Source organism: Triticum urartu, chromosome 5A (genome assembly GCF_056163025.1).
Source record: "Triticum urartu cultivar PI428250 chromosome 5A, HENAU_Tu73, whole genome shotgun sequence".
NCBI lineage: Eukaryota > Viridiplantae > Streptophyta > Magnoliopsida > Poales > Poaceae > Triticum > Triticum urartu.
The window spans coordinates 365,189,282-365,201,464 of record NC_141877.1 but is presented as its reverse complement, the minus strand read 5'-3'; the positions used below and the strand labels follow the sequence as shown (position 1 = coordinate 365,201,464).

At 41.9% G+C, this 12,183-nt stretch overlaps 1 protein-coding gene across 1 annotated transcript; it reads left to right on the top strand.

The window, feature by feature from the left end:
* The first annotated feature begins 5,169 nt into the window (after positions 1 to 5,169).
* LOC147971408 (uncharacterized) lies at positions 5,170 to 8,219 on the top strand. The gene is made up of 5 exons (XM_087522773.1): positions 5,170 to 5,295; positions 5,719 to 5,901; positions 6,015 to 6,083; positions 6,486 to 6,563; positions 7,801 to 8,219. Exons 1-5 carry the CDS (start codon positions 5,253 to 5,255, stop codon positions 7,845 to 7,847), a joined length of 420 nt encoding a protein of 139 aa, XP_087378899.1. The 5' UTR covers positions 5,170 to 5,252; the 3' UTR covers positions 7,848 to 8,219.
* The last annotated feature ends 3,964 nt before the right edge of the window (positions 8,220 to 12,183 follow it).

Here is a 12,183-nt window from a genome sequence, read left to right as displayed (position 1 = left end):
TGTAATCATTTCAGCAAAGCGCTCAAAATCCTCATCATCTTTTTTCTTGGATGGTTTAGGAGGAAAAGGCATGGGTTTCTGAACCCATGGTTCTCTTTCTGTACCGTGCTTAATAGCAACAAAGTCTCTCTTATCATAACGTTGATTCTTTGATTGTGGGTTATCAAGATCAACAGTAGGTTCAATCTCTACATCATTATCATTGCTAGGTTGAGCATCAACATGAACATCATCATTAATATTATTACTAGGTTCATGTTCATTACCAGATTCTGTTTCAACATCAGAAATAGAAATATCATTGGGATTCTCAGGTGTGTCAACAACAGGTTCACTAGAAGCATGCAAAGTTCTATCATTTTTCTTCTTCTTCCTTTTTGAAGAACTAGGTGCATCAAAATTAGTTCTCTGAGAATCTTGCTCAATTCTCTTAGGGTGGCCCTCAGGATACAAAGGTTTCTGAGTCATTTTACCCCCTCTATTCATGACTCTAACAGCATTATCATTTTTCTTATTATTCAATTCATTGAGCAAATCATTCTGAGCCTTAAGTACTTGTTCTACTTGAGTGGTAACCATAGAAGCATGTTTACTAATAAGTTAATAATGCTAGTTACCTTCAGACTTTTCTATTTGGTTTAATGCTCTTGCGCAGCTAGTATACCATTGCTGAAACTTGTTACCTTTACATTTTGTATTGTTAATTCTTATAGAAATCTTCCAGTGCTAGAGCTTATGGAAATCTATTCAGTAAAACCATTGTACTGTACTTTGTAATAAAATAGCTACTCTACTATTGCACTAGCCACTGGATTAGTGTATATTTGTACTATTCGAATGGTGTTGCATTAGCGTATAGACATATATAAAGTGTTGCAAGGTTTCCCAGATATGTGCTCAAGAAAACTACTACCTATTTTTCTAAATACTAGACATTTTGGTACTTTAAATTGAACTGCGAAAACATCATATATTAAGGAACAGAGGGTGTAGAGTTCACTCAAATTATCCCGGTAAAGCTAGTCACACTTTCGTTAAATTTAATGTTCATTATGTTATCGGAGGAGGTCTGTATGTTTGTCTCTAATGCCTGTCGACTACATATATGACATCACGATGTAATGTTAAGTCATTTCCTTTTGTACAGTGTCACTGAATTGTCAAGGCGGTGATGGCATTTTATTTTAGTTGCACTGCACAAAATATGCTTAAAAGAAGAGGAAAGGTCGGGAATGGCTCAATTTTTAATAAAAAATTATGTATGCCTTCCTGACATCAGCCACTGTTGCCTTATTTATTCCTTCAAACAGGTGGTTAGAAACAGTCTTGCTACCTTTTCCCATTAAGAAATTGGAATGCTTATATTTGTGAGTATGTGCTTCAACTAGTGCCACTTCTATTGTAATCACACTTTCAATATCTATGCAAACAGGGATGCTCAATTTTAGTGGAACTACACAAAAAGTCCAGATGGTTCAACATTAGGAGCATGTTTTCTTCCAAACCTTTATGTCCAATTGGTGGCACTATGAGTTGTTCATTACAAAGGTACATGGTTTGCTACTATCTTGCTACTCTTTTTGTACTGTCATTAGATAGTAATACTAGTGGTTTGCATGTGAATTTATTGGCAGGGTAGACCTACATTGGAGGTGCAGGACAGGATTCAATGATTGGATGCTCAATTTCGGTTGTATCGATTTCACCTCTTCCATCACTGCAAACATGGATATCCTTGGTCTGATGAAGAATAGGCGCTATATTTCTGCTCTTAACCAGCAAATCAATTCAACATGAAATTGTCCAGGGCAAAACATGACTGTATCAAATTGTCCAGTGCAAAACATGACAGATGCTAAGCGGAAGAGACGTGTTTAAACCAAAAATACAAGGTGGGGTATATATTTACTAGCTGCTTGATATTTGTGCAGGCAGAGATGTTTGCCGGTTGCTATTTGGCAAACAAACAAAGTGACCACAATTTTGGTTGAACTGCACAAGAGAATAGTATAGTCACTACATGCAGTGCCATTTGAAAATAGACACAAAAAGATTGGATAGTCACTTCATGGCCTGTAGAAAAGTAGTACTATACTATTTATTGGCCAACACTAGGTGCTTCATTGCTTTGGTATGATTATACAATGGGCATCATTTTTCCTAAGTTAAAGTTTGTATTCCGAAAATAGTCTCACCGTGTGATCGAGAGAAGACCAAATCATATTGCAGTGGATATTCCTCCATCATGTGTGGTTCATTCTCATGGTTCCAGTTGTTGGTGAAACTAGTTACGTTTGCAAGAGGAATTGTAGACTTCACAAACAAATTTGTCTTTCACTCTATACTGAATGTTGGCCAAGAGAAGCATCCATGTTAGTAGGAAGAACAGATGTTTTTTCTAGATCTTTGGTTTTGGAGCTACATATTTGTATATGATCTGTGAATCATTGAGATGCATTAACATGTTAATCTTATGTATGGGAATCGTACTAGTTGGTTTTGAATTTGAGCTACTAATGTGAACATATTACAATGCCATGCCTGTGAGTCTCGTGTGAACATTTCGAACGGATCGGCTCTTACTGCTGTGAACAGCATGATCCTTATTTATGTGTTCTCAGTGTTTACAAGTTACTAACAGTTCCTTATTTTTGTTCACTCAGTGTTTACAAGTTACTGATCGATCACTAGCTAGCCTACTAATGCGCTTCTGGCAGTTTTAGTTGTGACGCAAGATCCAAAGTGGCAGTTTTTTGAATAAAAATGCCTACCTCTGAAGAAAATGACAAGGTGCTCTGAAGAAAATGCCATGCGAATCTGAAGAAACTGCCAGCAAAAACATTCGCAAATGCCCTATCTGCCAGCGAACGTTCATCAGCTAATGCGATCGTACACGTACAACATCCGACCTACTAGATCCTACATGTACACTATCCGACCTACTCGATCCTACACGGATAAATACCAGATCACGCACGTACTACCTCCTTTCCGGTTTGCAGGGCTCAATTCAAAAAACGACCTACTCGATCCTACACGAATAAATAGCGGATCATGCACGTACTACCTCCTTTCGGTTCTTAATTCAAAAATCACCAACCAAGGTAGATAATGAGTGGTGGAATTATTTTTGACAAGGAGGGAGTACCTCATCTGAATGATTCAAGTGCACTCGTTTGACCGTCATGCCGGCATGCGACCCAGCACGGACGGGACGCACCACTGACGGGACGGGACGGGACGGCACAGTCATAATTTCAGTTTTTCTAGTTTTCCACGACAAGTTGGCGCGCTAAGCCATGCCTGCTTATGCATTGAATTCCGATGACCGTGATGACCGCCGCGTTTCCCGTGACATGCTGGTTCGTCTACCTTCCGCCTATAATTATTGTTTCCCGGGCTTCTCCGGTGGAACCATCACCCAACTCGCCCTATCCTCATAAGCCCCCACCGGCCCGACGTCGCTCGCCACTTATCCTCGCTCTCGCCACGTCCGCCATGCCCCCGCCCATCCGCGATAGGCGACGCTGGAGGCGGTCACCGCCGAAACTAGTGTTTGGTTTTTCACCGGAAGGCAGACGGAGGGAGGAGGCATTCTATCAGTCTTTAGATGGCAATGCGGAGTATGAGGAGTTGTTGGAGCGCGACAGCCTGGCGGAGGAGCAGCGTATCGCCGATTTGCACCGCCAGCGGGACATGGAGCAGCAGCGCACCGACGCACTAAGTCGCGAGCAGAGTGCCCGCAACTGGGCTGACTACGTGGAGGCCGGCGCCCGGCAAATAGCCCCGGAGGCTGTCGGGCACGCACGCGTTCGCGACGCCGAATTTTACTACAAGCTCGTCAAGTGGGTTTCCCGCTTAGAAGTCGAAGCTTCGGTGGACCACGCCGGCATGGAAAGGGCCAACGCGCGCGAGCAACGCGCCCTATCACACCTCTGGCAAGTCCGAGGCGAGGCAGAGGACGCCAGTGTCGGCGTTTAGTGTGTACCGCAGATGGCGGTTGGCATCGTCTAGTTAGCTAAGAGTGAGTTAGTACTTGTACACTACTAGAGTATTAGTGGGAGTAGATAGTTAACTTGGCTATGATGGTTGTCAACGTGCAAGTTTAGTACTCTATATCTGGATCAGACCTGTTACTTTGCTCTGAATGTTGAACTTTCCATTTGAACGTATGGAATGGGCTGTTATTTTTTTAAATGGGTTGTATTTGTCCTCCACGGGTTTAGAAGCTGCCTTGTGGGCCTACCAGGTTGACGCGTACACAATCAGGAGATGATCGTATGTGGAGAGGATGACAGCAGGCACCCACCAAGCTCTTGGCAGTACGCAAGCAAGTGCCTCCTTATTTCAAGCCAATAAAAAATGGCTCCTCCTAATGGATTTCTGACATCTGGGTCTCATGCCATTGTCAACGTAGTCAATAAACGAGAGAATTGCACAACGAGCGGCTGACACCAGGGACCCAACAGCTCACCCAATTATTTTTGTTTTGGGTTAATTTGATAAATGCCACTCCAAATCTAGTGATTCCGAGAAATGCCACTGCAATGTCCAAACTTTGAAAAATGCCATTTCATGCCATTTCCTATGCATTTTTCGAAGTCTGGAGTGGCATTTTTCAAAGTGTCCAAAAATTGCAGTGGCATTTTTCAAAGTTTGGAAATTTTAGTGGCATTTTTATGAATCGCCATAATTGGAGTGGCATCTATCTATCTACATCTATATCTATATCTATATCTATACTTATACTAATCCTAGACTTCCTACAAATTCCCACGTTAATCAGTAATTAGGAGCCGTTAATCTGATGGGACCGAGTTATTACGGTGTAGATCTAATCTATCTATTGCTCTCCGGGGAAAAAAAGACACCTATTAATTCTCATGTTAATTAAAAATTAGCAGCCGTACATCCACCGATTCTTCCTTTCCCGGTAAAAAAATCTAAAGCAGCCATATTATCTCTCTCAATCTCTCACGTCTCTGTTCATACTCTCATGGAAAAGAGATCCAGGTCTCTCTTAGATTGAACAACGAAGTTGGTCATCGATCCCACTCTCAATCTCTCATGTCTCTCTCTCTCCCTCAAACTCTCATCTCTCTTCCTCTCCACAAGCAGATCTGTGTCTCTCCCAATTGCAAATTTGCAGCAAGGACGTTAGGGCATGGATTCTGCGCTCATCTCCACATGGAAACAGATCGTGTCTCTCCCAAATTGTAGCAAGGAATTTAGGGCATGCATCTCCTGCGCTCATGGAGCTTATTATAGTAAAATTATTTTCCTCATCTAGATCAGGTTCGTATTCTCAGTCCTTGCACTGATTTATTTTCAATTTCTTTTTGCCGGTCTGGATTCAATTCTTTTCAGGTTTCTCTTCTCAGTCCTCACACTAATTTGTTTTGAATTTCTTTTTGCCAGTTCAGATTCAGTTGTTTTCATCGTGCCCTTTAATAGTGTTGTCTAGGGATTCAATCTCCTTTATCGTGTGTCTTCTTGAAGCTGATGATTGCCATGGCAAAATAAAATCAGTGTTCTCGATCCCTCAAAAAAAACAAAAAAATCTTTTTGTAGCGCACAGAAAAGAAACATGTACCTTATATGTAGAAAAAGACACGTCCAACTACAACTCCAGTCCTTCCAATACGGGTGGATCTCTATTTTCTCACTAATTGACCCTATCATTGACTCTCTGCTGTGATTTCGCTTCCCCAATCATAGTTTTCTCAATCCCTCAACCAAGATGGGCAGGGGGTGGGGGATATGGAGAAGGACGGAGCTCCTGTTGTGGTTGGTGCCGTCGCAAATGTTGGATGTTGACCATGTTGTTCCATGGAGGGAAGGTAATATTGAAGAACAATTATCTCGCAAAGACATTGACCATCCACTCAGCACAACAGCAGGGTAAGCATGAACACTATGATTTGTCGAAAACAACTAAAAGAATCATGCTATGTTAGACATATAACATTCTGATTGTGTGCTCCAGCTGAATTGTAGTATTAATTTTCTCAAAGTTTCTAGGCCACGATGGTTTATGGATCCAAGGAGTAGATGCACTGACTGCAGTTTGAAGCCAATGACTGGTAATTTTCCAAATGACACCATCTCTGTTTTGTTTTATCTTATTACTAAGTTAGAAATTGGATAGCATGTGTTTGATGTTTTTCCTTCAAATCAGAATAATTGCAGGTCTGCTTCTACGGCTGACATAACCCATCATTACTATCTTCCAGATTTCATATATTTATTATCACTAGATGAATTCAGGTCCGATTGGGTCTTCCCTTTTTCACATGTGCACATTTTGCTAAATGCCATCTAATTCCTGCCATGAATCACAAATGGAATTGCAGTCTGAAAGTTGTGGCACTTGATTTGGAAACACCATAAAAACCATATGATGCTCCAACATAAAGTATCTTCTGATTTTTAAGTTCCACTTATTGAACAATGCACTTCAAAATTCACATTTATGCTATGCACAGACATGCAGGTACACTGGAGCATAATTCTATCAATTACCTATGGAAGACAGTCCAACATGGATGCTCTTAAGAGTACATGTATGTAGCGTTTCATTTTCTATAGCATGCACTCACCCCTACCCGCCATTATACACTTGATCTGATGATGTTCACTTAAACAAGTTATTTCATCATATTTTCCACACATTTCGCTCAACTAAAACATGTGTATGTTCAGTTTGTCTTCTTAATTTCTTGACCAATTCGCCAACGAGGCTAGATACCTATGGTTATTTTGCGCCAATTGTCCTTTGAGATTGTTAAAAGAACTTCCCCGAGATATGTAACACTGTTGCTCCTGCTACTTTCAGCCATTATATTATTCACATAATTCAGACTTCTATAAATGCACTCCCAACTGCATAATTTCTTAGCTTATCGATTTTATTTCTTCTAACTTTATAAATTCAGAAATGATTATAACAAGGCTGCTGAGTTGTTGGATTTAATACATGTACGTCAAAACTTATGGCTTTTCAAAACTATTTGTTCCCTCTTTTGGTCCTCTAATACACATTTTCCCTTTACGTTGGATAACCAATTCACTTTTGAGCTCATTTTCTTGAGATAGTGAAGATTTGTTTTGCTACTCATGTATAGATATAAAATTTTAATGGTCTTCACAATTCTATCAATCAATAGAGATTTGAACAAAATCCGGTTGATATAATATATACAATTTGGCCCGCACATGTTGCGAAGAGTAATTTTTAAAGTATATTTACAAAGTCTTTTTTATTTCTATGCATGTACAATATATATTAGGACACTGGACATGCTCACTACTGGAATTCCCAATTTTTCTGAGTGCCAAATGCACTCGGCAAAGGCCAAAAAAAACATGGCAGCACTAGGAAAACATGACTATATTGGACGTCTGCCGATAATGTTTATTTTGTCGGGTTCTTTTCTACAGGCACTAAGTAGACAACTGCAAAAAACTTCGCTCAGTGCAGAACAAGGGTAACTCGGTAAACAAATGACACAGACCGAATGATGAGTCAATGACCATGCCACGTGGCACCATAGTTTTGCCATTTTCTGCACTCGGCAAAACTATGACCCAGTAGAGCTACCCAGATGGCACCATGTGTCATGTTTAGGCAAAGGGGTCTTAGACACCAGACATCTAACCTAACAGCGACTCTGAATATCCATGTTGGTTGATTGCTAGCCTGATGCTAATATTTGATGTGTTTTCCTCAATTTAAAATCCCCAGGCAGGATGTTTCTAAAATCTACGTATTAACATCACCTGCATCGGATGTTTCTGTAGCATTTGAGGATGCGCACATGGTGTATATGCTGATGAAGGAAGCCTAGGAACAAGCATATTTACGAAATACATGGAGAAGATGGTGTCCAATAAAGGGAAAAGCAGCGAAGTAAAACATGATTAGTTTAGAGTGACATGAAAGCAGACTGTCTTTCAACAATAGGTGGATTCTTAAGATAATGACAGGTGTACAACGCAAGAGCTATAATAAGGCCTAACATGGTTGCTGGAAGATATATTTGTACAATAATAGGCATGCACATGCAGCTGTAGCAAAAAGAGTTAATAACTTAATATGAGATATTCAATTCCAGTGCCTGAATGAAAATAGCTGAACAAATTTCTGTAATATAGCATCCCAATAGTTTGTATAAATACGGATGCATGCAGGTGATGATAGACACTATATCATGTCTGATCCATAAGTAAGTGTGTGTTGTGCATTAAGTTTTCGATTCTTTGTGATATGTTTTGATTAGTTCTGTAGCATCCAGTTTAACATCTTATGTCGCAGACATTTGGTGAAGTATCAGAAAGGAGATTCTGTCGTTAATTCTGTGTTACCATAATGGTATGTAAGGTGAGCAAAAACAAAATCTGTGGCCTTAATTCCCAGCAACTCTCAAGGTAAGTAAGATGAGTCATATTAATAGATAGTGTTGTCAGGGACCTTGATAGTATCTCTCAGACAAGTACCACTTTATATGGGATAGGATATGCTTGATCCATGAATAAAATAACTTGGAGCTCCTGTTTAGAGCGTCTACTAAATTATTGGTTCATCCATCTAAATGTTTTTACAAAAACGGGCCTTTTTTAGCCGCAAACCGTAGAACAATAGTTCTACGGTATATTTTCATTAAAATAATAGTATGTTACAAATGGGGAGGAAAAAAGGAAAGAAAGAAAAATAAATAAAAGAGCGCCTCTCTAACTAGCCTCTAATATAAGGCCTCTTTGATTCACCGAATTGTCTACAATTACAATTCTTAAAGGTGACATCTTATGTTTCAAATGGTTTTGCAGATTGTAGGATAACAAAATGTGATCCGATCTCTCATATGTTTCTATATTTATCCAATGGTATCCTCAATAAATGTCTGTTACTATTTCCCATCCATTGTTTCCACCATTTAAAGTGACTAGCCATATAGTAAATGGTTTTTTTGCGCAAAAAATATAGTAAATGGTTTTTTGATTATTAATTTCTGTCCTTCATATAGTGGAAACCTAAACAATATAAATAATGTCAGCATGCTATCTTAAGATATATAGTTTGTGCCTATTCAGTTTATGGTCAGTCAGACGTATCCATTACTTATTCACAGAAATACATTCCCTTTTGAATTAGTCCTGATATCTCAAATCCTTTAGGTTCTGATGGTATGTTGGGTCAATGTGGTTGTTGTAACACCCCGGATGTAACTTTCCCAATTTGTACTCCAAGTCTTGCCGTTTCCGGCGTTAAGTTATTTTATTTTTCTCGGGTTCGGGTTTTTGTCTCCGTGTGTTGTTATCGTTGTCATGCATCTCATATCATGTCATCATGTGCATTGCATTTGCATACGTGTTCATCTCATGCATTCGAGCATTTTCCCCGTTGTCCGTTTTGCATTCCGGCGCTTCGTTCTCCTCCGGTGGTCTTTTCTAGCTTTCTTTCGTGTGTGGGGATTAAAAATTTCTGGATTGGTCCGAGACTTGCCAAGCGGCCTTGGTTTACTACCAGTAGACCGCCTGTCAAGTTTCGTATCGTTTGGACTTCGTTTGATACTCCAACGGTTAACCGAGGGACCGAAAAGGCCTCGTGTGTGTTGCAGCCCAACACCCCTCCAATTTGGCCCAAAACCAACCTAAACCTGCTCCATCATCTAGAGCATTCGATCATGATCGCGTGGCCGAAAACCGCACCTCATTTGGACTCTCCTAGCTCCCTCTATGCCTATATATAGACCCCTTCCCCGAAATCCGGATCCCCCTGGTCAAAAACCCTAGATCCACCCTCATCGCGCGCCGACGGACACTTTCGCCACCGACGGACATGTCCGGAGGTCTCCCACCGCCGCGACGTGGCACTGCCTGAGTGGCTGCCGACTTCCACCGCCGCCGGAGCCCGCCACGGCCCGTGGCCGGCCCGCCCGCGCCCGCGCACGGGCCAGAGGAGCTCGCCCGCGCCGCCTTCGTCTCCTTGCTCGCGCGCCGCCCAGGACGCCTACGCCCGCCGCGCCGCCATTGCCTCCCGCCACCGCGCTCCTCCACGCCGGCGGACTCGCCGCCCGGCGGCCCCGGCGACCTCCGCCGCCCAACCACGAGCGCCGCCCGCCTCCAGCCTCGCCGGCGACGTCCGCCGCCCCGCCGTCTTCCTCCCGCGCCGGCGTGCGCCGCGCCAAGTCCGGACGCCGTCTCACGCAGCTCCGGCGAGTTCCCCGTTGATCCTCGGTTTCCGCACCGTCCGGATCTGGATCTAGATCCGTTTGAGGGTTGACTTTCTCCCGAAACCCTAATCCATGTGCCCATCTTCATCATGCTATAACTCCGCATCCGTAACTCCGTTTTTGGCATATAGCATATCAAAATGTTCGTCTCAGAGAGTACATCATTTCATTCCATTGCATCATTTTCATTCGAGCTCATCTTGATTCCCGAAATGCTGTTAGAAGAGGGCTACTTGAGATAATTGTCAGATCTGCTACTCCATTTGCATATTTGTCATTTTTGCCATGATTATTGTGTGCATGATATGCCCATGAGCTCTATATATGTTTTGTTAAGGGTTTTGCCATCTTTTCAGGGGTGCAACTCATGTATTTTTATGATGTGTGTGGTGACTAGCACAAGCTTGCTAAGTGAGGCACTTGGTAGTGCTGATTTCAGGGACTTAGCATTTCCACTAAGTCCTTGAGCTGTTTATTTCATATGGCCATATGTTCTTGTTGTTTCCGGGTGATCCTTGCCTCTTTTGAGGATGATCAGTAAGGATGTTTTGTTAATATTGTAGTGCTCTATCCATCCATGTCTTTGTTTGCATTTATGGAGCACCCTAACTTGAGGCAATCAAGCTCTACTTTTGCTACTTTGTGCATCTGGGCAGATTGTCAACTTGTTTGCAATTTTGCCGATGATGTTGTAGTTGATCCGTGCATGCTATGCTATTGTTCTTGCCATGTCTAGCTTGTATTTTGTGTATTCTTGATGGGTGTATGCTTAGTTTGTCATGACTTGCTCCGTAGTGAGTGCATCGAGCTCGTAAACATGCCTACTTGATATCTGTTTTCAGCATGCTCCAGTTTTCACCAAGTCTGAGAACTGATTATGTTTTTGCCATGTTCACATGCTTGCAATTGTATTTTCTGATCCCTTTTGGCTCAAGGTCACTAAGGGACTTTTGTTAAGCTCTTTGAGTAGCTCCATTCCATGCTTTGCTTTGCCATGTTCAGGTCCTGTAGCATGTAGTTTTGTTGCTCCGAAGAGTGCTACCTGATCTGAAATTCCAGACAAGTGTTAATTTCACTAAGTTTGAGATCTGTTTGTCATATGCATTTTTGCCATGCTTGTTTAAACCTGTTAATGGATGAATTGGCCGTAGCTCAGTGCTAGACTTTTGTTAAGCATCTTGAATGCATCCCTGCCATGTATTTTGTTGTCATGTTTGGGTGCTGTAGCATGTTCATCTCATTGCATTTAGATGGCTACTTGCTGTAAATCGCAGACCGGTGTCATATTTGAATCGCTTGCCATTTCCAAACCGTAACTCCGATTCCGGCGTTCTTTATATCGTTTTCAAGCGATTTTATCTTATCTTTCCAGTGGCACACTTGGATTCTCAAGTTGAGGCCAGGGTCATGCATTCCTTGTCACATCTTGCATATGCATCCCGCATCGCATCCCGCATAGCATATCATCTTTGCATCATATTGTTTGATCCTTGCACGTGGTTGATTGTGTCCTTGTTGCTTGTTTGTCTTGTTTGGGTAGAGCCGGGAGACGAGTTCGCTAACGAGGAGCCCGTTGAGTTTGCTTTCGAGGATCCAGTCAACTCTGACAACTTTGCAGGCAAGATGATCATACCCTCGAAATCACTACTATCTTTGCTATGCTAGATTGCTCGCTCTTTTGCTATGCCAATTCTACGATGCCTACCACTTGCTTTCAATCCTCCCAAATTGTCATATCAAACCTCTAACCCACCTTGTCCTAGCAAACCGTTGATTGTCTATATTACCGCTTTGCTCAGCCCCTCTTATAGCGTTGCTAGTTGCAGGTGAAGATTGGAGGCCGTTCCTTGTTGGAACATTTATTTACTTGTTGGGATATCATTATATTATCTTGTTATCTTAATGCATCTATATACTTGGTAAAGGGTGGAAGGCTCGGCCTCTCGCCTAG

What these genes read in the sequence shown, in the direction of transcription:
- LOC147971408 (XM_087522773.1), top strand. Translation starts at nt 5,253, where the DNA reads ATGGAGCTTATTATAGTAAAATTATTTTCCTCATCTAGATCAG. An exon ending in ATTTTCCTCATCTAGATCAG is followed by an intron (nt 5,296 to 5,718) that starts GTTCGTATTCTC and finishes CCCCAATCATAG; the next exon opens with TTTTCTCAATCCCTCAACCA. An exon ending in GGATGCTCTTAAGAGTACAT is followed by an intron (nt 6,564 to 7,800) that starts GTATGTAGCGTT and finishes ATGTTTCTGTAG; the next exon opens with CATTTGAGGATGCGCACATG.